The sequence below is a fragment of the Molothrus ater genome, chromosome 6, assembly GCF_012460135.2.
Source record: "Molothrus ater isolate BHLD 08-10-18 breed brown headed cowbird chromosome 6, BPBGC_Mater_1.1, whole genome shotgun sequence".
NCBI classification, from domain to species: domain Eukaryota; kingdom Metazoa; phylum Chordata; class Aves; order Passeriformes; family Icteridae; genus Molothrus; species Molothrus ater.
This window is the reverse complement of record NC_050483.2, coordinates 35,674,623-35,698,843: the sequence shown is the minus strand read 5'-3', so window position 1 is coordinate 35,698,843 and position 24,221 is coordinate 35,674,623. Positions and strand designations below refer to the sequence as shown.

Genomic DNA, 24,221 nt, shown 5'->3' with positions numbered 1-24,221 from the left:
ACTTCTTTCCTTTCCCTTGTAATACTGGCTGCTGCAGTGACTTCTCAGGCTTTCACTGGTTGCTGTGTTGAAAATAAGCTGTCTGGCCTTGCATAGTGTCTTGTTCACTACAAGTAATGGACATGATCTGTTCACTATTTAGTGAACTAAAAGATTTTCACTGTAGCAATGTAACTTTGATCTGCCAGTTTAATGACCTTGATGTTGGTCAATAATGACGAGCTGTTAAGCTGAGATAAATGGTCTTTTCTAAGACATGTATGCACTTCAGAGGAGTTACAGCAAGTCCATATTTAATGTTATGTATTTGTTAGAAATAACCAGTTGCTCAAGGTGGTAAGTGGCTCCATAGTATCCTAAAAGAAAAAGAAACTTGGATGGGAAAACGCTGTAGAGATGCACAGAAACTCTTAAGGAAGATAAAGTTGTGTCAAAAAAGGAGTAGCCTAGAAAAGCTTGTAGCTTTGGGAGATCCACAATCGAGAGATCCACTTTCTTATAGGGCTTGCAGGCTGATAATGCTTGTCTGGAATAGAAGTCTCAATTGTGCAGTTTATTCAGGTTTTCTGAACTAGATGAAAACCAGATTGAATATTCTCTGATACTTCAGAATCACACAAGAATATGTTGGGAGAGAATTGCCAGTAGATGCTGTTTCCAAGTCTTTAATGAATAGGAAGAATAATTAAGAAACATAAACACTCAGAACAAAATATATGCAATTTTGGTTTACACATTATACAGCCTCTCAAGTAACTTAGGTATGCATAAAGATTACTATGACTGTTAGTACCTTTTCTGTCCTATAAAATGACATCTTTGGCACCGCTAAAGTTCCTATTTTACAAGTGCTTTCCCCTCAAAATATTTAGAGACATTATGGAAGCCTATTTTCTAGTATTCTTTATTTAGATGTTTAAAAATCCCAAACCACCAAAACCTACGGATTTCAGATTTTACTTGCATGCCTCCCCACTTCCCTTTCTGCTGGGGATGACAGAGCAGACTCATTGAAGGAATTTTATACAGCATATTCTTTAAAAAAGAAATGGATCTTCAGATAACATATGTAAAAGTGTTGATATTGTGAACAAGATGAGATCATGTTCAGAGTGTATATACAGTCATGCTGTACTTCAGCATTTCCAAAGTGTAGCAGGAATCAATAGCTGAAATACTTTCCTGTATGTTCCTTGTTTTAGTTTGTTACAGGTTTGAAGGAAGGATGGGGATACTGTTGGGAATGTTTCTCTCTTAAACTTGGAAGAACAATTAATTCTTTTCATAACAGACTTTGGCTTGCAAATAATTTGTTCTGATGATAGATTGCGAGTAGAAGTGGTTATGAGGGTTATAGAATGGTTGTTAGTTTGTTGGCCACAATCTGTTTCTCAGCAACTAGGGGGCATACAGTAAAAAAAAAAGTATTTAAAAATACTTCTGGCTTTTCAGGAATTAGTGGCATTTTGTGCAGGGGACTATTGTAAATGCTAACATTTTCTTGGGTCAGAAAGTGTTTGGATAAGTTCATTGAAGAAAATTTCCTCTGGATGTCTGAAAGATACTGTCTTTTTGATTTACAGCTGTTCAGGGATTTGAAATGTTTTGTATGGTTTATTCTTTTGTTTTGATGCTAGTCCTGTGGAACTGCCTGTTAGCCCGTGGTTACAAGTGGCATACTGAAGTTGAGGATCTATTGGTCTCACTAGGCAAGCTATTCTTATATTCTCTTGGCCAATAAGGTAGCTTTGAAATGGAGTCATATAACAGTTTGAGCTTGAAGAAACGTTAAAGATCATATGGTTCTAACTTCTCTGCCATGGGCAGGAAAATGCTTTGATTTGATTGTTTGACAATATAATTAGCGCTGTTTTGATTCTGTTTCAGTACTGTTTTTCTTAAAAAACAAACCCTGATTGATATCAGGACCATTAATTGTGATATAATAAGCAAAGTTAAGGCAGGAAATTCCGATGCTGCTGTTGTGAAACGCAGTGTCTTTTAACCACATGATTGTTTATCAATTGCTTTCTAGATAGTTGGAATATGATAAATTAATAAACTGCTATTTCATTGGATCTTACAGGTGAATCTCCATATTTATTATGAAATTAGCTTAACTAAATCTAAAGCAATCCTTAAAAACCCTCAAGGGATACTTGATCAACACTGACTGAAAATAAAATGAAGTAGGTAGTAAGAAGTTGGTCAGCATTCTTACTTGTGATAGTGGTAAATGCCACGAGGAGTGTGGGTAATGCATGCATCAGAACTGTCGAACTTCTGTTTGTGCAAACTGTTCAGGCGCTTGCTGTAGCGGGGTGCAGAAGTACATCGTGGTCCAAATAACTAATGTTTATTCACATGATAGAACATTTATTTATTACCTTTTTTATAATGACAGTTTTTTCTGTATAAAATAGCATACATATAAGAAGTTAAAACCCAGAAATTTCTGTTCATTAATCATTTTTCTAAGGTAATGGTGAAACCAGCTACGTATTTTATTGAGTTAAGTTCCTTTTAAGTTTAAAGCACTGAATTGAGAGTTCTGTGTATTTTGGTTAGAGGGCAATTAGACATAATCAAGGGTTTCCCTACTGTGGCTTCCATAGCTGTTTAGTCAACTGCATTAACAGGCACACAGTTTCTTGGTAAAACTTCAGGTGCCTGTTCCCAGAAGGTTGGAAGTCTGTTCTTCTGTGTTTCTGGGTAAATACTGTCTTTCTCCATAGGCTTCTTGGCAAGACTTCCAAATTAAAACATGCAGAGATGCTTCCTTTTTTATATGGATAACCCTGTTCTTCCAATTTTATTTTTGATTTAGATCTTTAATGTTTACATTTCTGTAAAATTTTCTTGCAGTATTCACCTCATGGAGGCAAAACAATAAAGGAGTGCAGGACATGGAATTACATTAAGCTCCATGTAAAAACAGGAACAGGAAATACCTGGATAGCTCTGAGCTTTATGTACGGGATACTGGTCAGTGTAGTAGTTGTGTAACTTTCTGGAATATTGTTTCTAAATAATTCCCTTCTAGCAACACTTGGTATAAAAGTGTTTTTTACTGTGTAATAATTGCCTTTTCATAAATCATTATTTGCAATAAGAATACTCTTAGAATCAGTGCACAGAACTGTCATTTTATAACAGTTACTCTGGTGAGGTTTTCTTTTAGGCACAGTGTAGAAATGTGTGGCAGATAAGTTATATAACACTTCCTGGTGAAGAATTACTTCTTTTTTTAAACACTGGGCATGCATTTTGCTTCTTAGTTTCATTGCAATTATACCTATCCATATTTAATAGCACTTTGGGAAATCTCATTTCAGAGAATTTTTTGTGAGGGTTGAAGTATCTGTGGGTATAATTATTTGTTTCATGCTGAAAGTAGGTTTTGAGGTAGTGATGGGTGTTCTTGATCCTTCCTGTCATTTAAGAAATTAGGAGAAAATGATAATGGATTTATTTTTTCCTGACTGATGAAGAGAGTGGCTAGGGAAGTTGGATCCTCCAGTGATTTGATGTTTCTTCAGGACAAATGTATGATTTGCAAGAGCTTTGTTTGCCTATGGGATGATGGTTACTTTTTGTCACTCAGACTGTTCTTGAATTATCCTAAGCCATGCTCAGCAGGATACTTAGTTTAATGATATCTTCTGCCTTTATCAGTGCAACTCCAACAGGTATTAAGAGCCAGTTATGAAGCTGGCTGTTCTTCAGGACCAGTCCTGAAGCTACAGCATAAATTTAAGCTGTCTGTAGGTTTTTTCTACAGTATCTTCTACAGTATCCACTATAGTATCGTCATAAAAATGTCTGATTAGAGGTAGCCTGCTGTTGGCAATTAAAGGTAAAAATACATTTTTATGATTCCAGAACAAATTCCACTTGATGAGAGATGAAGTGCATTCCTAGCTTTATTTGAAGTTACTGTGTATGCGAAAATTCTGTATATGTTGGCTGTAACATTCTGAAAAAAATGTGATTTTCTGAATGCTAATTGAAATGATCCTGAAATAGAGAATCACCTTCAGTAAGTCCAGATGCCTGAAGGTCTTTCTTATCATATATATGTACATTTAAATGGGTTGGTTGCTGTAAAATTTCTTCCAGTTGTTCACCTTGTTTTCTTTTCACCCAAAATATGGTCACTCCTTAACTGCTACCAAATTTGAGGTTGATGATCCTATAGTACTCCTCCTAGAAGAAGAAAAACCAAAGAAAGTCCCTTGACTTTATGCCAGTGACCACTATAAGAAGCTGGAGAATGCTTGACTCCAGTATTTAACTTGAAACTGTGGTGGTTTGCATTCCTGGAGGATGAGACCCCAGGGTGCCAGAACAGAATTCTGCTATATGCCTTGAGACCCTGGGAAAAGAAAAGATCCTGCTTTGGCAAGTAGGAGTCTCAGAAGAAAGTTTAAGCAGAGCATTTAAACAGGTTTACAAATTTTATAACACATATTCTGTTTCATATCTTCGGCAAGGTTAGTACAGTTGTATTGGTAGAAGGCAGGACTACTGTCTCTGTTAACTCCCTGGTGAAGTGGTGTAAATTAGACAGTGCTGGTGATGTTCTGTGCCAGGAAGCCAGATTAACATTTAGGAGGTGCAAAATACCTGCTCCTTGTCAACTTTCTGTCATGCCTCACTGAAAATACTGCCTTATACACTTTTATTTTAACTGCCTTACTCTTCCATAACTTTAATTCTATTAATTTTATTATATTAAATTTTGTTGTTGTCGGTGTTGCCATTGCCTTAATGCAAAGCTCTGTACATTCTGTAAGATTCTATTCTTTTATATATATATATGTATGTATATTTTTATATGTATGGCTTCTTATATTCAAAGACTTTATTAGTTCTTGGTCCCTTAGGAATGTGTGCTACTGAGCTGCAACTGATGAACACTGACGTGAGTGTTCATCACTAGAACAGCCTAAGTCAGTTAGATCACTGTGTTCACAGTCTGCTGTAGATTATGCTTTTGTCTTTCTTCCTAAATAACAAATAGGTGTTCCTAATTTTGGAGAGGAAGGGTACATTCTTGAGGATGTTTGCCACACTGCAATTCCTCCCTTTCCTTTCCAACTCTGTAGTGACTGTAAGAACCTGCCACACTACAAAGTGTACAACTTCACTCTTATTTATGTACTCTTGTACTACAAAAACTCATAATAGTAAAAAGAACTAGCTTAATATTCTAATTTCTATTTAGTATTAACTATCCAACGAAGCTCCAAATGTGGCACTTTGTCAAAAGTAGCTTCGTGTTAATGGAATAATATACCAATATAGTGGTGTTAACAGTAAAGATACTTTTAATTTAACTAAATTGAAATACTGTCTTTTGGTGGATATATATAATTAGTCTTATTGGTTGTAGCTTCACATTATTGGAAAGAAATTTCTTTTACTAGCAAAATGTATTGCCAAAAATGTCAAGCAATTTAAAAGACTGTGTGTGAATCCTTTTAGGTGGTGATGGTCCAAGGTGTGTAACTACTTTTGGGTTTTGTTTCAAAGATGTTATTTGTAAGATTCATGCATTTAGGAGAAATACAGAAAACAGAGGTTATGATGACAGAATGAGCAACTGCATCTGAAGATGAACTTGTGCTGAAGTAGTCATGCTGAGTTGTTGTCTTCCATGACTTCTGTGAATTTCCTGCTAAAAGAAATTAATAAAACCTCTGAATGATCCTTGGCTTTACAAGTGCTATAAGGGAGTTACAAATACAGAAATTGGGAGGTGATTTCTGTCTTGTGATCTATGCAGATCTGGCAGAATCAACATTGTAATATAATGTCTCATTGCTTAGTAACAGTTTTAAAAAGAATGCTTAAAATTTGACATAAAACCATTTTGAGGTCTGGAAATAACATCTTGAAGACTGATCCATTTAGAATTCAGTCTTCTTGCTAAATCAGAAAGCAGTCTGTGAGGTGGCCTTATTAGGTGCCTCGCTGGGTTTTAGACTTATTCAGAGGTTTTTTAATTTACAGTAGAAAATAGTTTCATTTAAGGATTATTACACAGCAGACTGGAACTTCACCTTAAAAAAAAATCCCAGTGAGAGTGTGATAGATATATGTGTGAAGCTGGGTAACTGCTTTTTGTTTTTGTTTCTTGTGTTCTTTGTGTGGGTCTTTTTTGGGGTGGTTTTGTTTTGTTTTGATCTTTTGTTTTTTGAGTTCTTGTATTTTGTTTTGGTAGAACAGCCAGAGAAGTAATCAGGCAACAAGTGTAAAACATACTGACATAATTTTTATACAATGAAAATTTATGAATCCTTTCTGCATGGAGACACAGGAATGAAATTGAAATGAATTCACAAGAAGCTATCTATTGCTCTGTAGTCTAATCTACTGCTATTGAGTTTGTATGTTCTTCCCATGCTTTTTCTTAAGGCATTAGACTTAAATGAAGATCTGAACCCTTGGAACTGAGGGAACTAAGGGATTTCTTGGTTAAATGAGAAGGAAGCCAGTGCTATCTCTACTGTAACAGGTGGAATGTAGTTAACATAGCTAGTGTCTACGAAGGCAAGCAATGACCTTTTTGTTTAATAACTAAAGCAGAGACCTCAACAGGTTATGGATAGTAAGTATCAAAGTACAAGTAGTTTGATAGTTTGTTGCTGGATTGTTGAATATGCCTGTCCAGGGCAGAAAGCTGTTCTTGAAAAATTAAAGGTAGAAGAAAATGTGCAAGAACCCTTGTGGTGTAAATTCTAAGACTCAACAATTGCAAAATAATCCTGACCTTTCTTGAAGAATTTTCCTTACTGTTGTTCTTGTTTCATTGCACTTCAGTCTGTTTTTTGCAATCAGTTTGGCTGTAAGTTGGGATCATTCCATAGAATTATGTGAAAGTTGCAGACCTATTTTGAGCACCCTTATTATTTGTATTTCAGTAATATAGAAAGAAGATAAAAGCATATTCAACAGTTTCTTTTGAATCTCTGATTATTGTTGCATGGTTGAATATGAGTTTGGGTGTGGACAGACAACTACTTTGGAGACTTCAAAGTAAAGTGAAATTTCCTTAGGGATTATTTTAGCATTCCTTTATGTAGAGCTTGTCATTAATAAACTACATCAATGATAATGCTAAATGTTTTCAGAATACATGCTGCACTGTGGTGACATGGCTTGTGATGGCCAAGAGCATTTCTCAAGTGTTTGAAACACTGTGTAATCTGTGGTTAAAGGGTATTTTGCCGTTGGTTGTTGAACCTGGTGACTTGACTCTTACTTGTCCACAAGGTTGTCTGTGTCTGTTTGCATTAGTTTTTTTGCAGAGAAGGTACTGCTCACAAGCTTTGCATCTCTTAAGCAGTTCATACTGGAATAATGTAGAGAATGTTTTAAAATAGAAAATTTACATAGGAAATGCTGTATACAGTCTTGTTAATTGACTGAGGGAATACTTAGAGTCGATAGCCGATATTTTTAACAAGAATCGGCTTTTGTCCTTGGTGTTGAAGCTGAGTTGTGGGCTTTTTCTAGCACAGACATTTGGAAAATACCACGACTTAATGGATTCTAAAAGTGCAAACCTGCAATAATTTCTTACCACATGATAGTCCAGTGAGAATTCCTTTTCATTTGTGAAAAAATGCTAATATTTGGCTGACATCTGGAGATGTGCCAATTGACTGTAAGCTGACTAACATCCCAGTTTTCAAGAAGGGTGACCCTGGTGACAACAGGCTTGTCAGTCCCTCTTCAGTGACTGGTGAAATCATGGAGAAGCTTATTCTGGGAGCTATTGAAAAACACCTGAAAGACAACACAGTCACTGGTCACAGCCAGCATGGCTTCATGAGGGGAAAGTCCTGCTTATCACACCTGATTTCCTTCTATGACTGGGTAACCCACCTTGTTGTTCAAGTAAAGCCAGCTGATGAAATCCTTTTGGATTTCATTTAAGTTTTCGATTCTTTCTCTCAGAGGATCAAAAATGTCCAATGCACAGCTGGATAAACACATCATGCAATGGGTGATCACCTAACATCTTGTAAAAACTTTTTTTCTGTAAAAGGCATATGAACACCTTAAATTTTTATTTTATTGGAAAAACTGATGTGAAACAAATTAAAGTTCCATAGAAAGTCTGTTAAGAAAATAGATTGAGGTTTATTAGTTTTACTTTGTGACTTGAACTTCAGGAAGTTCTTTGGGGGAGGATACTTATATTGTCAGTCTGAATTGTAAAGAGAATTAGTTTAATTTGTGTTTGTTTGCAGAGCTTTCTTAAATTATTATTAGGAACATGACTACCTTACATCTTTGGAGCTTGCTTTGAAACATCTTTCATGGATTACTTAACCTGCTTAAGAAATGCAGTTGAAATATGGTGTTCAGACACTTCATAGAATAGTAAGTGCTTATAACTAGTAAGAATTACTTTTGCTGCCTATGTTTTACTTGGCTGTTTGATTATCTTGTGTGATGGCATTTGATATTTCAATGGAATGATTGTAATTCCTCAGTAGAATTATATTGATACTGATGAAAAAAACTTGGAGATAAAAATGATTGGGTTTTTTTGAAGTCAGAATGATCATTTGTGTCTGCTTAGATTATGTAGTGACTCCAAGCATTCCTGTTAGCTGTCAGTTGTATAAAGAAATAATGCCTGTTTAATGGCCTTCAGATAAAATCTGGATCTCAGGTCTGATGTCTGATTTTGGGGAGAGCTGGTATGTAGGGACAGTGACTGTTATTCTGACATTGTGGCATAGAGCATTTTGGTAGTTCTTTTAGAGTCTGTTGATGATAATGACCAGATTATTTTCACTTTTCCTGAAGTTAATGTTATAATTGAATGTTATAGACTAGAATGTGCTTTCAGGAAGATGAAAGTTGTTTTACACATTCCTAGGCAGGAGCTTACTTTTCTGAAGGAGTATCTCTGGGACTGAAATTGAAAATAAACACTAATTTATCAATTTATCAAATTATCAATGTGCTCATTGTTTGGTAAGTTTTAAACTGAAACAAAATATTATAAGCCTGTTCTTTCATGAAGAACACTACTACAAGAGTGGTCAATGAATGATAAACTCCCAAGGCACTTGCATTTGTTATTAAAAAAAAAGTTGTATAATTTCCAGTTTTTAGAGTTGTACATTATAGTCCTTGAGGAGAATGCTACCAGTGTGTGAATCCATTGTTTTTAGTGCCTTCTACTTCTTTTGGACATGTGGTCTCTCTTATTTTCCCCCTCACATCCACTGGCTTCTCTGTACTGGATAAAAGTTTATGGACAGAGAGTTGGTTTGCTTTGTTTACAAACCAAGATGTTTAGAGGGTTGTTAGACTTTGAAAACACAATTATGAATTGTATGAGTTTTGTTACTGTACTGTTCTTAATACCACTTTGTTAAGAGAGTGGTTGTAAAAATCCTAAGAAAAAATTATTCAGTGAAAAAATTCTCAGGAAGAGTGACAGAATGAAGGCAGTCATATGCTGAATGTGAGTTGTAACTTAGAAGTTTGACCCTAACACAGACGAGGATTTTCTCTGAGTTGGTTGAAGAAGCTGATTAAGCTTGGCAGTAGTGAAGAGGCAAACCTTTCAATGTGACTGATGTGGTGAGAGTTGGAAAGAGGAAGGACAGGTTAAGGAAAGGAGAAAGTTTTGTGAGCCTGGTCTTTCCCATACCCACTGCAGCCTGATGGGGACTTAGGAATGCGTAAATCCTCTTGTATGTCAGCTGTGTCATTAACCTCCTTAGACCTAGCTGGGTTTCTTGTTTCTGCTGCTCTTGTCCAAAAGTTGCTCCAGACATCACTTTTCTAGTGGTTAGGATTTGCTTTTAACAAGCTGTCAGAAACTGATCACTTGAGTTCTTGAAAAAAGTATAAATTGGGGAGCAAGAGATGATCATCAGCTCAAATGGAAAAGATCTGTAAAAGTGTAACCTTCAGGAAACATTTTAGCTTTGCTGCTCTTAAGTGTAGTAGTTTACTATCCCCATATTTACCTGACCCTTCATAAGGTTATGCAGAAAATTACTTTATTTAGTTGCAAATGTTGTTCAGATGTACACTGCTGTTAACCAGTTGTTAAAATCTTTTTTTTCCCCCCACATCTTTTACCTGAGCTTATTTTATGAAGGGAAGATCTTCTGTTAATATATATGAGGTGTTGTTTCTATATTTTTTTTTTGTCTTCCAGTTATTTTTTATTCTACAGGGCCTTTAACAGTATTATGTCTTTAAAACACGTATGATCCTGATGTTGCCATTGACATGTATTGTACTGTGCAACCTACTAGAGAGAGTATCTCAAGACTTTAATTTACAAAATAAAGATTTTTTTTTTTACATATATATATTTATTTATTTATGGTAGTCAAGGTCTCTTCTTTTAGTCCTCAATTGATAGTTTTAAGGATTAATTGCATTCACAATAAATATATAAACATAAGCAGATCTGTAAGAATGCACTAAAACTCATGCATTTAGTTTTTCTGAAGGAGTTGAAGTTTTAAACTGTGTTTGTTGAAAAATGAAGGTGAAGGCTTCTCTTATGTTCAGTTTCCCTTTTGTGAATGGGAACTGGAACTTTGATACATGCACAGATGTGTTCACTCTTAAATGAGAGTGAACTACTACTACTTCACTTTCAGCATAATAAACATCTAAAAATCATTATTAGATTAGTATTATTGTGTGATAAAATGTTCCTGTTGTTTTGAGGTTTGTGACCTGCCCTATTAGGGTAAGCATACGCTTAATGTGTGCCCTGAGTAGTTTCAGTGTATTGCACTTCTTTCAAAATTACTGGCAGGCCTTTCCTACCTTCCTCCTGGAAGTCTGAATGGACTTTGGAAAAACAAAACAAGAAGCAGTGCATAGCTGGAATTACTTCACATACAGTTGAGTTCTTTCAAAATAAATTTACAGATATTAAGAGTTAACAATGTTCAGAACTGAAATTGAAACAAGGTATTTTCTGAGTGTAGTCCTGTATTGGTATACTTATTAGAATTTGATTGTTTGAATTGTATGGGAAAGTGTTAGTGTTTCAACAGTGGAAGAGAAGGGTTTTAATCAGTTTTCCATGCTTTACCATCCAGGTTTCTTTTATGCCTGTTTTTCCCTTTAATATGTTTCACTAGGTTTGAGATGCTCAGCAAGTATTTTAAATACGGCATGTCAGAATTTATTAAGAAAATAGGACTATCAAATCCTATATGGCTATATAACCTTTAGGTTACATATGTAATTTTACCTTCCCAAAATGTTGTAATAACTTCCCTCTGTTTTCCTCAATGGCTTAGAGAAATACATTTGATCAACGTGAAGTTTGTCCAGCTTTTCTGGCAAGTTAAAGGAATAAAGTGCAATTTTAATGTGAATGCTACTATGCTTGGTGCTGTATGACATGTAGAAAATAATTCTGAAGTTTTAGGAGTTTCTTTCAAAATAAGAGGTGGGGGGAAATCCTCATTTTCTTTTCCTTTAAATTTTCATATATGAGTTTCCAAATGATATACAATATTTTTAATAATTTAAAGTTATGTATAAGTAAGCTACTTAGTAAGCTACTTAGGTCTTCTGTTACACTTTGATCAAACAGTATAATTGCATACTAGGGATGTGGAGTATCAGTGAAATGTGATTTTAATTGTTCCTATAATTTAAGGGAAAGTTTCTTGTTTGAGATTTTAGAGTTTCTGTGGAAGACTGTTGACTATTTTGAGTATTGTCAGACTTCCTATTTAAAAGATGAAACCCCTTTCAACTAGAAAATGCATGTATATCTTAAATGCAGCATGCTGTTAAAACAATACTAAGTTTGCGAAGTGTACAATATTACATGTTAGAATTTTTATTTGTTCCTTTCTTTATGTGCATTTTGTAGTTTTTTAACCCCAGATAATTCTTTGTCCTGGGATCCATACTGTTCAAGCAGCTATTCGGTAATTCTTTTTATCCTTGAATTCTATCTTGCCCAGTTTCAGGCATTATTTAATGCATCCTTGCACAAATACAAAGTATGTGTCACTCTAACTACTTCTCAAAGCTCCCTGAATTCTCTTTCATAATAAAGCTGAGCAAGTTGGTGTGGTGGTACTCTTACTTGCAGCTGAGGGCCAAGGTGTAGAGGGAGCCCAGAGTTGTTTAAATGTCAGTTTTGTAGAAACATAGTAGATCTCAGGGCTTTGTGAAAATACTGAAAATACAAAAATTTACAGGCTGGTAGAAGAGAAGGAACCTGCCCTGAAAATTAAAGCCTTGGTTAGGCTTTGAAGAATTGAAAATACAGTCCTTACCCGGATTGAAAACTGTTCTAACAGAATCTGTGCACAACTAAATCCAGCTGGATTTTTGTAAGCCATGAGTGGCAATATTTTTACTTACAGAACTATTACATGCTTTATAAAAGAATGTGGTTTTCTCCCCCTTAAGAAGTGTTCTTGCTAATACATTTTAAAAAATGCATTTTAATTGAATTTTCAATTCAGAAGAGTTAAGATTTGTGTTTGATTTTCATAGTCTCTCTGCTCATGTTTTTTAAACCTTAGAATGCAGGTTATGATATCATGGTCGGTTTAGGCTGAACTAAGACAATGTTGTCACTGAAAGGGGTTGTTACTTCAGTTTTGCATCCCTTGTGCCAGGCTGAGTTACTCCCGTGGCTTTACAGACAGAGTAGGATCAGGAAACTGATGTAAGTCAGAACCAAGTAAAAAATAAACAGAATGATTTTCTCAGTAGACTCGATGTGTGTCAACACAAGCAGCTAAGTCAGCACAGTAGAAGGGACAGAAATAGGAGGTGGAGGAGGATTGGTCCTCTTGGTGTCAGCCTGAGGACTTTCAGATCAGTTGAAGGCAGTGGAAGGAATTCTGTTGTAACTGGGGAGGGTGGAGTGTGGGGTGGAAAGGTGAGTGAGAATTTGTTGTGTGCCATTTTATTTCCCAGTTTTTGTGCTTCAGTCTTAAGTCATCAGTATATTTACAAATCGTATCAAATTTATCTCTCCTGAGAACTGTTTCAAAGGAAATGAGTATGTAAGGATTGTGAAAGTTGTGTTATGTAGATATAATTTTTTGAGCATTTGTCTTGTGTATGGAACCTAAGTTCATCACCCCTGAGGGCAATTTGTTTACTTTGTGCTTTTATTGACCCTGAGATTTACTGCTTTTCAAAAAAGGATGTGTGTTAATTCATAAGGCTCATGGTCATGCAGTGTATCAGATTTCACATTTGTCCTTTCTCAGTTCAAGACTGAAGGAAGCAAGTTGATTAATTTCTAGAGCGGAGTTTTGGTGATCTGATTCTTGGTTTTGTATTGAAGGTCTTGATGACTAAGTATACCTCAAGTCTAAATTGATTTTCCGGGTTTCTAAAGAGTGAGCTCTTAACTTCTGCATAGCTAACTTCTGCTGTGTTTTAGCCATGTGATGGTTACAGTGAGAAAAAGTAAAAAATCCCCAAATCAGTCAAACATGTATACAAACAATTACAGAAAGCAATTCTGATAAAAGAAGTCCGATAATATTGACAAAAATGTCAGAGCCTTAACTGCAAAGCATGTTCTTGTGTGGTAACCTTTCAGCTCAACCTATTGGACTCTGTAATTGTAATAAACACTATTGTATAGAAAAGTGGTTCTTGGGCTCTTTTTGTAAAGCAAATCTTTGGGGGTTTATTATATTTTTTTAGGTTTTATTTTTATATCATTCTGTACTAGATTAATTCTCAAGATCATGTAGCTCGTTAAGTTGTCTGGTTGAAAAGTATGAGATCTGGGCAATACTGTCAAGTATGGAGACTTGATTTTGTGTGGCCAGGTATTCCAGAAGTGTTTCCATAAGGAAAAAATTGGGCTGTGAGCATTTAGGAAGCAGATGCCTCCCTCTGTGTAGGTTACAAGTACATTATTTTCCTCTCTTGAGGTTGAAATAAGGGTCAACAATTGCAGCTAAGATTTGTCAAACAGTTACAAAAGGGTGCTGGCCAATGGATGATAAGTAAAGAGGAGAAGCCCATCACTTACAGAAGACCTTAATTTTGGAAAGAGTTGAGAACTGCATTCAAGTCAAAGGGCATAGGAGCTTTCATAACCCTCATTAGAGAACTACCAGAGTAGTTCTGAGGTTTTTTTTGTAGATGTAGTCTGTGGGCAGCCAGTAACTCCCAAGTGTTTGTAGTATGCTGTTGTGCAAATGTGCAGGTAACATTTTTTTAAAAACCCCCACATTTGTAACTCTTTTATGTGTGCTGTGGAGCAACTGTGCATTGACTAGTGAAAATTGGGATAGTATTTTAGGCTTGTGAAATTGGTCAGTTCTGCCCTAGGTACTAGAGGAGTGGAACTTAACGGGTAATTGTAGTTTTCTGCAGAAGGCTGTTAATTTTCTTTTTGATTAGAATAATTTTTGGAGTGTGTTTTGGAATCTAGCATAGTTGCAGTTGAGTATAGTTGGGTTTGTTGGGTTTGCTGATTCTGGATCTTGTTCTCTACCTTTTATCTTTACATATTTGTGCAAACAGTACCATCTGTTTGGGTACATTTGTGGTTTTTTGGTGTCAAGTTGGTGTTGTTTCCTCCCCAGTCCCTCCTCTCTTGCAATACACTTTGGTTCCTTACTTTTTCTCACCAAATGCCCGTGGTTAGTTGAGTGTTTTCATGACAGACTTTTAACTGCAATACTCTTAACTGCCTTGTTCTCGCCAGGATTTTAATTGATTAAATCAGGAGTTAACTTATGCAAAGTAAAGAAACATGTTTTAATTTGGTTCACCATTGAGCACAAGGCCAGAGTGGCTAAAATCAGGGGTTGATCTGTGAAGTCTTACACGGCGATATAACTTGGGCTCAGAAAAGGAGCCGTGCAGAATGCATCAATGCTGTCACCCTGGTTAGCCTGAAGGCTGTAACCACTGAGTAATGAAAATGTGCAACCACGCCCTTTACAAAAATCTTCTCATATAGATTGGGTGCCGATCCTAGCACTTCCTCCCTCCTCCCCATGCCTCCTGGGGTAATGAAATGGTGGTGTTCTTGAGCTCAGTAGAGCAGTGTGGTCTCTACTTTACTCCTTAGTCTAAATCCCTTCTCCAAGAAATTTTATGTTGAATCTAGTACGGAATTAGCTATTCAATGACTTCAGTCAATTTAAAGTCATAGAGAGGACAAATGAGTTTGTAATGATGTTTCTGTGATGATGGCAAATCCACTAATGTCATTAACTGTTTAAATCTTGTGTTCCCATCTACTAATTCACTTGTCTTCCCTAGGATTTTGGCTTGCAAAAATCAAAACACAAGTCCTTTCACTTTGTAGTGAAGAGACTACTTTTTTCCTTGACAAACTTACTATGTTTATTTTTCAACTATAATTTTTTGCACTAGTTGAGATGGCTTATATGCTCTGCTGAATTTATTATCTTCTACTAGGTTAGCAGGCAAGTAGGAGTTTTCCTTGCTTCTTTTTATGTTAGGTGGGTAGTATGACTGACGCTTTGAAAAAAAGAAATCGTTATTTTTCTTCATATAGAGCAGCACACTAAACCCAAATGTCCCTTGATAGTCTAAAATTCAGCTGTTTTCAGTACTAATAAAATGTGAATCCATAAAATAGTTGTTTCCTGTGTAATGGATTTATAAGTTCTGTATTTGAATTTAGGTAATAATTTTTTAATCTGTTCAGTATAGTGGCATTAAAAGGTGAATTGCTAGTTGCAGTGTACCTAATTTAATATGGCTTTTGGTTTGGAAGAAAATGTATAATAGAACTTATGCTAAAAATGCTCAAAGGACATGTGTGTGTATATATCAAAATGTTCCATATGGTTGCCATTTCTGCCTTCTTGTAGAGTTGCTACACAGGCTTTAATACAGGTTCATCTTGAAAAGAAAATAATACTCAGTCTAGGGTAGAAATACTTCTGTTGTTATTGACTTGCTGAAATAATTAATAAAATACAGGTTTTTTTCTTTTTCTTTCTTCCTTCTTATTTTCTTCCTTGTGTGACAGACTTTGTTGCTTTATTTTGGGTACCAAAGGGAATAAAATATGTTTTTGCTTTTTTTGTGTGTTTTCAGGCTCGGATAGCATTTTTACAAGGGGAGAGAAAGGGCCAAGAAAATTTGAAGAAAGATTTAGTGAGAAGAATAAAAATGTTGGAATATGCATTAAAACAAGAAAGGTAGGTATACAAATGGTTTAGTTTTTCTCTGACCTGAAAAACTTCATAGACTAAGATGAATTCCCTTCCATTAAGTGAAATGCCTTATTATTGTGATTTACTTTATGTAAACTTACCTTTAAGTTGATTGTCTTCACCCTGTGTTTGCTAACAACTTAGTGTCTTCTCTAATAAAAAGTTGCATAATTTGCAAAATGTTTGTACTTCTGTCTTAAATAGACAAATGGGACAGTTTCCCTTCTCTGGGTTCAAGTTATGGTATACTGAGTAAGAGTGAACATACCCAAAGGGTTCATACCTTATTACTATACCTTCATCTGTGCTTTAGTTGTATTAAATTGGAAAGGATGAAAAATACTGCTCTCTTAATCCTTTTCAACTATGTTGTATGTGTTGCACGATGAAAACTATATTTTGTGAAGGACCAAAATCCTTTAAAAATTGTTTTTTTCATTTTGTAGTTGTTTTTGGTTTTTTTTTTCATGTGGTAGATGCTTGCATATTTAGCCTCAGCAGGTGTGTTTTCTGTAGCACTGATTTCCTGCTTAAAAAAATTAAAATTCCATTCAGTCTGTACAGGCTAATGTCCTTCAAACCTACCTTCTTTGTTGCGTGGTTATTTCATTTGACCAAAACTGGTAGTTAATTTTGTGAAATCACTTGGGAAATAATCTTGTCAAGTGCCTATACTTTCACTAGAGGACTCAGTTTTTATTTTTAATTTTAACTTGCTTCTAAAAAGTAGCTGAGTCCAATGGTGAAACACCTTGACAGGCAACAAAATTTGTAGTCTTTATTTGTGTACTTTGGTTTTGGGGGAACATTCCTGTCAGAGTAAACTTAAAATTTTGTAGCAAAATGTGGTGAGATTTCACCTGCCTATTTTTAAGTTAGTTGTCCAAGTGTAAGTATGTCTAAATATATTTTACTTTAGGGATCAGTGTTATCAGTAAGGGACTAGTACAGAAATAAGTTTCAGTTGTTTTCCTATTAAAACCGAATGTTTTGGCAAGATAGCTTTGTTCTTCTGTGTGAAGTGTCCAGGATAGAGGTGCTATTAGAATAAGATCCCAGTGTTACCGGATGGAACGTGCCTGGGCTCCTCTGTCCCTTGCTGCCTGACCAGAGGTGGCAGCTGAGGTGGTTTCACCTCAGAGACACCTTTGGCTGGCTGTATGTTGCAGCTGGCACTTGGAACAAGTCCAGGCAAGCAGGAACTCAGTTTTACCTCTGGTGGAAAGGCTTTAGGAGATGGTGAAGGAGAAAAGGAGACCCTCTGCTGGAGGGTTTAATCCAGAGTTCTATTCCAGGGTCACAGACATCTGAATCTTGTAACGGCTCCAACAGAATGAGCACCGCGTGGTGCCAGGGTCCCTTTAAGCCCGGGGACAGGGGGAGGGGAAGGGGTTGGTGTGCCACCCACTAGGTAAGAGGGGGGGAAGGCTCAGGGGACAAATGTCACTTGGCTAGGCCGATGACCCCAGGGTTGAGGCGCATCTTTTGAACTTCGCCAGTCAGAGATGCCCTTGCTGGAATGTTAAGATTGATGGACAGCACTTAGCAAGGGGGCAAAGGCGGGGGGGAAAGGGAGAAGGTATTGGCACACCTGAGAAACTGGGATAGCTGAAACAGGATATTGCTTCACACTGCAGCAAGGTGCTTCAGAAAACATTGTATATTCATACAGAAAGCCACATCAGCACATCATATATTTTCTGGTGAAGTAATAGGCATAAAGGACCTATTACTTCATTCAGCCCTGTCCTCTTAATAAAAAGTAACTCAAGGCTTCCAGACAGTATATGGCTAAAAGTTGCATTGTCATATCAATATCTTCAGGTAATGTACAAGTCACTCTGGTTTCAAGGCAGATGAAAGGTATGCAGGTCTTGGGGTGTAACTAACAGTGAGCATATAATCAAAGAAATAATATGCCATTATGGTAGATGCAGGTGTTTTGCATGTAAGTAACTTTCTGAAGTTGAAGGAAAAGGTTTTGCGTATTTTGGCAGGAATGAACTGTGTGCTGTGTAGGGACTTTCTGCAAATGTACACCGTAAAGCAGTGAGAATTGCCCACTTATTGAGATGAATCAGAGGCACTTAATTTCACCTGCAGCGTGAAGGCATCCTATAACAGGATGCACAATTTCAAGTTGAATGGCATTGGTGAAACCTCGTTCCTTTCCTGAAATGAAGCTGCCCTTATAGTCTTCCCACAAAATTCTGAAATTCATTTGATGGCTAAGAAACTTGTAAACATATACACCAGAAGAATAACAGCAGGAACATACTATTTGCTTTAGTTCTTGTAGATAGTGGGTGCAATCCAGCCCTCTAGTAGGTTTTAAGAGGAAGATCCTGGCATAAGTTTCAGCCATAATTCTCATGAAGATTGCTAGAAGTAGGAATTGAAGCTTGAGTTGACTGGTGAATGTGTGGGAGGCAACGAGGAAGCTACAAATGCTCAGTAGTTTGAGGGGATCTAACTGTGAAGGTATGATGGATTGAGTAATTGAAAGCAAGCAGGTACTGACTTGCCAGTAAATCATCCAAGAATTATGTTATGTTGGTTTCTTGCTTGTTGCACTTGACATTCAGGATAATGGATGTTATTTTTTTGTCATTGTTCCCCTGAAGAATCACAACTAAAGAAAATAGTCCAGCTCCAAAGCAAAATAAATTCTGAGAATTTCAGACCTGAAGATTGTTGACAGCAAATTTTGGTGTTGCACCTGATTCCCCCGACCCTTTTTCTTCTTTTCTTGTTGCTAATTCCCTGATGCCATCAAAAAGTTTCATGCAGGGAAATACCAGTTAGGAGTCAGGAACAAACTCATTCAGACAACTGTTGTGATTTTTCAGAAAAAGCTTATGAGGCAGAACATCAGTGTGTAAGATTAAGTAAAATGCAGTAGTTGTTACAAAGTAGTTTGATATTTCTAGTATTTATCTCTAAGTATGTGTAATACTTTTTTAGACAAGTAAAATGTTATTATTTTAGTGTCCTTAAATGCTTTGATAGTTGATGATTTTTTAGTAATAAAATTAGGTCCTATGCAGTTACATGCATGGGGTTCCTTGGTTTGTATCTAGTGTGTATTCTTTTATGGTGCTTTGCAGACCCAGGCAGATGTTGTCTGTTGTGTGCTCTGAGCCACTCTGAGCTTTGTTAGCATAGTGTTGTGCTTAAATTAATGAGACTTGCTGAAATGATAAAGCTGTGGCTCTTTTTTGGCTTTGTGGGCTTTGGACTGGGCTAACTTACACCCTTCCAACTGAGTGGTGTGATTCAACAGTTAAATAGCAGGAAGCAGTTAAATCAAGTTAGGGTGTTGTTTCTTCATCTCTTTTTTACTCATGGAAACCTAGCCTTAGATAAGTCAATTCTCCAAAGATTGAAACATTGCACCTTGTAGAATTCAGTTACTCTGTGTTGTGGAGGAGTATTGTCAGTGACTTGTCAATGACATTGTAGCTTGTTAGTGTTTTTTAAGATATTTAGTAATGCCCCCATCAGGGAAAGGAATAGATGTGCAAATACATACATAGTTGATTGGAATTTAATAAGGTTAAATTTTTGCTGTGAAATTGAAGTTGTGATGTGAAAGACAACTGGTCTCATTGCATGTAGCAATATTTTCTCTTATTTATAGTGGCTAGTCATTGGTATAATTCTAGATCAGATACATCATTATCTCTGCTAATGAATAGTTAAAGTAGAATTTTAATTAATGTTTTGAAATTGTAACTCCAAAGTGGAACAACTGCTCCTAAATAGTATGTCACAGCTCTAAATTGAAGAAATTTAGGTTGGCTTTTCAATTATAGTGCTTTATTGGCTTCACTTATGAATTGAGTAAAAAATATTTTGTCAACTTTATTTGACTTGAATTATTTTCATTTTGGTTTTTAGGATTGCTGGGGTTTTTTACCCCCCCAAATTGACAGTACTTTATAGGGCATATAAATTGTAGTATGTACTTGTAAAGCCCCAGACTAGCTTGACAAGTTTCTTAAAGGGGTTTGGGTTTTTTAATATCCTGAGGCAGGTGAATGAGAAAATGTGACAAAGTTCTCAGGAGATTGAACAGCAAGCTTTAGAAAATAATGGCAAATTTTAAACCAAACATTCAATCAAGAAAAAATATTTCACAAGGGATTGACTTAGCAAACTCTAGCCCATCCAATTTCAAGTTAACCAGACATGCTTCAGTTGTCTTGAGCCAATAATCATTTTCTCCAGTCTCACTGTGCGTCTCATATTTGGGAAGCTTGGTGGAACATTGCCCCATTACAATGTTTTGTCTCTCACATTGCCCTATTACAAAGTTTTGTCTCTCAGTTTAAAGAGAGCACCTGAGGTAGACAGTATAACTAGTGCAGGGATGAGCTATGAACATATTCATAAATAGTTGAAAAATATGATTCTGTTTAGTTGGCAGTTGGATTCAGGTCACAAAAAGTCTTCAGGAGCTTTACAATTTTTCAGTTACAGTGTGATTGCCATGAAATGAGGGATTTTATCTTACTGAAAAGGGTCAATAGTGCCATCTACTGACAGTTTGTTAATGAGACTGCCTAATTGCAATTTTAGCAGAAGTTTTTGTAATCTTTAAGAAAATCCTTGCCATCAAATAAATAAGGTGCCATTGAGTACCAACTTATACTTTCAGTTTGAAAACACTTGCAGTAGTGGCTCAGGCATTGGAGAAGGGTATTTGGAAATCCTTGATTTTGTCCAGCACGTGTTCCATTATGTGTCTTTGTTTGAGAAGTTTCATATTCAAGAATAGTTTTTATGATGGATGGAAGCTAAGTGTTGTTCAGTTTATTCTTAAAGCTTTGGTCAAATGTTTCATTTGGAGTGATAACAACTATATTGCTTAGAGGGCTTCATCAAAATATGGCTGCTAATGTTTTTGTGGACATTTTTCACTTTGGCTCTAGTGCAGAACACCTAGAGCTCTGTACCATGAGATTTTGAGTATTTTTGCAAAGGATCTAGGAGGTAAAAGTCGAACTGTCAAAGATCAGTGATGAAGTTTGAGCATTCCAGTATATAGGCATAGGTAGTTTGGATGAGATTCCTGGTTGTAAAGGGAGCTGAAGACGTTTTGATAGACAACTTGGGTAGAGGATAAGATTTTGAAGGCTTATGTATACTTTCATGGAAATAGTATCACCAAGACCAGTATTTTAAAAAGTGATGGTGTTTGGGCAATTGATGGGGGTGGTGGGATGGACACAGACACCCGTGGAAAGAATGGTCTTAATTAAATTTGAGGCAGATGTAAGGGGATACATTTGATAAAACAATAAGCATATTACTCATTTGGCTTTAGCAACAAGCAAAAATAAGCAAGGTAATACATCTAATCATTACTATATGAGAGAGAGACTAGTGATTGAGGAGGATACATCACCAATTGCCTAAACACTTCACTGTTATCCAGAGTCATAGTCCTTGTGCAGTGAGGACCTGGAGAAGCCTTCCCGGCAATTGGGAAGATTCTAATGTCGTATGTGTCTGCTTATAGGTGAGGTCTCAGGTTTGCCCAAAAACAGGTCCAGCTTTTATAGGCCCAAATCAACAAGTCCAAGTGACTTGTTAGCCTTTTTTGCAGAAATAATCTGGTTCTGATGGCATGCTTCCAGGCTAGCCAGGGCCAGATCCCAGGCCCTGTCTGGGAGGCTTTTTGCCTAAAATATTCCACTAACAAGTCTCTAGGGATAGTCTGGGAGGATTTCTCCTACTAACAAGCCCTTAGGGACATGAGTTAGGAGAATCTCTTAATATATCTTACACAAGATTATACAGACATCTCTTCAGCAGCCAGTTTGGCATTAAGAACAACTAATATAAATATTTTGATCATCTATTTTTAACTAAAGAAGCTTGATGGTATTAATTGCATCATGCTCAAGATTCATCATGTAAGTCAGCTCAGGCCTAGGCCTGCTGTTCAGGCCTTGGCATATCAGATGGAGAAGGAGAGATTAGGGTTAGTGAATCAGAGATCAGAAGATGGGAAGGACTGAGGTGCTTTTGCATAGGAGGACTAAGAAGAAATCAGAAGCTAAGCCTCCTGTCAATGAGGAGGAGAAAACCCAGAAGAGAATACAGGTGGTGAGAGAAACAATCACTCTAACATGGCTCTTCTGAGGGATAGGTATCATAAGCAAAGATATGATAGAGCAGGAGCAGGAGACAAATTGAAGCGGAAATCAAAAGTGGCAGATAGGCAGGAACCCCAAATCGGTTCATTCATTGTAGTGTGATTGGCTACCTATGACAGTGGTACAAGTGGAAAAATTATTTCTTCTAAGTTCTTGAACCTGCTGGCTTTTGAAAGATTCTCTTATTAGATGATACACAGGAAAAATCCCACGTTCTTGGAGAACACACTAAACTCTTGTCTGTAAGTTACTTGATAATTGTGAGTAATTGTCAAAATACTGTGTTCTTGAAAGACTAGAAATAATTGCTTGATGCAAGAATTATCACAACAGTTCTAGCTGGATTAATTGTACTGTGTTGGTATGGTTGCTTTAAATGGGAACGGTAGAATGTTTTGAGTTGATCAAAGTCTTGTCTACTAATTTGATAAACATCTGCATACTTTTTCAGGGCAAAATATCATAAATTAAAATATGGCACAGAATTGAACCAAGGTGACTTGAAAATGCCAACTTTTGAATCAGGTAACTTTTTTACAATAAGTTTTTGTCTGTTTAATTTATTGCAGCTTTCTTCTCTGCACCCCTCTCATAGGTCTGTTATAGGGAATATGTCTAGGGAAGTTATGGGGTAAATGGTGTAAATATTTTTTAATCTGAAAATCAAAATCAATTGACTTTTTTTTTTGTAGAAGCTGTGAATGTTTTTATCTTAAATCAAGGAAAAGACTCCAAAGAAGAAAAAAATAAGCTATCCTAACTGCTTTTATGGAGTGCATCTGATTTTGTAGTTGTAAATATCAAGTTGATAATGCCAGTTTTGCTCTTCAAAGTATTGCAGATGGAAGAAAGCATTTCTCCTAATAATGCTGGGCTCTTTAATAAGTTGAATAGCGTTTGACTTCTTTTGAAATGTTGGTCTTTGGGCCTGTATTTGTATAGAGTGCCTTAAAATTGTGGTCTACAGATTTATATGCCATCTGCTCCCTTTTTCCCTCCCCATTCTGTTTTCCAAGTACCACATTTTGGGTACATTTATACCCAGTTGAAACTAGAGATCATGATGCATATTTCTGACTTGATGGGAATTTTTGTTTGTGTCTAAAGGCAGTATAAATTAGGTGCTAACTATGGCACTGTGTTTTTCAGAAGATACCAAAGATACAGAGGTTCCTGCAGTACCTCAGAATAGCCAATTGACCTGGAAGCAAGGCAGACAGTTACTGCGACAGTAAGTAGCGTTGTTGGATGTTGGTGTATTCATACTCTTTCTCGCAGTTTGAGGAGCTCTATGAAACATAACTGAGGTAGGCAAATAGTGATTTGTTCTTCAGGACCTCAGAGTCCTGAGCTTTAAGCAGTACAGAGTAAGGTTTTCCATGTGAGAGGGATTGCGAAGCTTATTTTTCCTTAAATGATACAACAATGACATTCATTTTTAGCAGTGAATACTGAGTTTCCTTTTTCATCAAATCTGCTTTCCTCTTTCTTTCTTCTCTTAACATAACTAGGTATCTTCAGGAAGTAGGTTATACAGATACAATATTGGATGTACGCTCCCAGCGGGTAAGGTCTTTGCTTGGGCTCTCCAATTCAGAACCAAATGGTTCAGTAGAGACAAAGAACTTAGAACAGATCCTGAATGGGGGTGAATCTCCTTCGTCAAAACAAAAGGGACAGGAAATCAAAAGGTAAGTGAAGAGATAAGAAATGCATAAAGCTTGATTTGGTTAGTCATTGATGCGTACATTGATGTGTTCACATTGAACTTTTGGCTGGAGAGCCTGTGAGCACCTGTGAGTGTAGCTCACCACAATTATGAACTTAACTGAAATTGATTGTACATAAGAACATA

At 36.4% G+C, this 24,221-nt stretch overlaps 1 protein-coding gene across 3 annotated transcripts in view; it reads left to right on the top strand.

Annotated features, from left to right (window-relative positions):
* STRN3 (striatin 3) overlaps positions 1 to 24,221 on the top strand; it is a 60,465-nt gene that overhangs the window by 3,489 nt on the left and 32,755 nt on the right. For all 3 annotated transcript variants that reach the window (XM_036383218.2, XM_036383221.2, XM_036383220.2), the window contains exons 2-5: positions 16,084 to 16,187; positions 22,818 to 22,891; positions 23,516 to 23,597; positions 23,878 to 24,057. In XM_036383218.2, the coding sequence (XP_036239111.1) occupies positions 16,084 to 16,187; positions 22,818 to 22,891; positions 23,516 to 23,597; positions 23,878 to 24,057 (440 nt within the window). The remainder of the gene's footprint in view (positions 1 to 16,083; positions 16,188 to 22,817; positions 22,892 to 23,515; positions 23,598 to 23,877; positions 24,058 to 24,221) is intronic.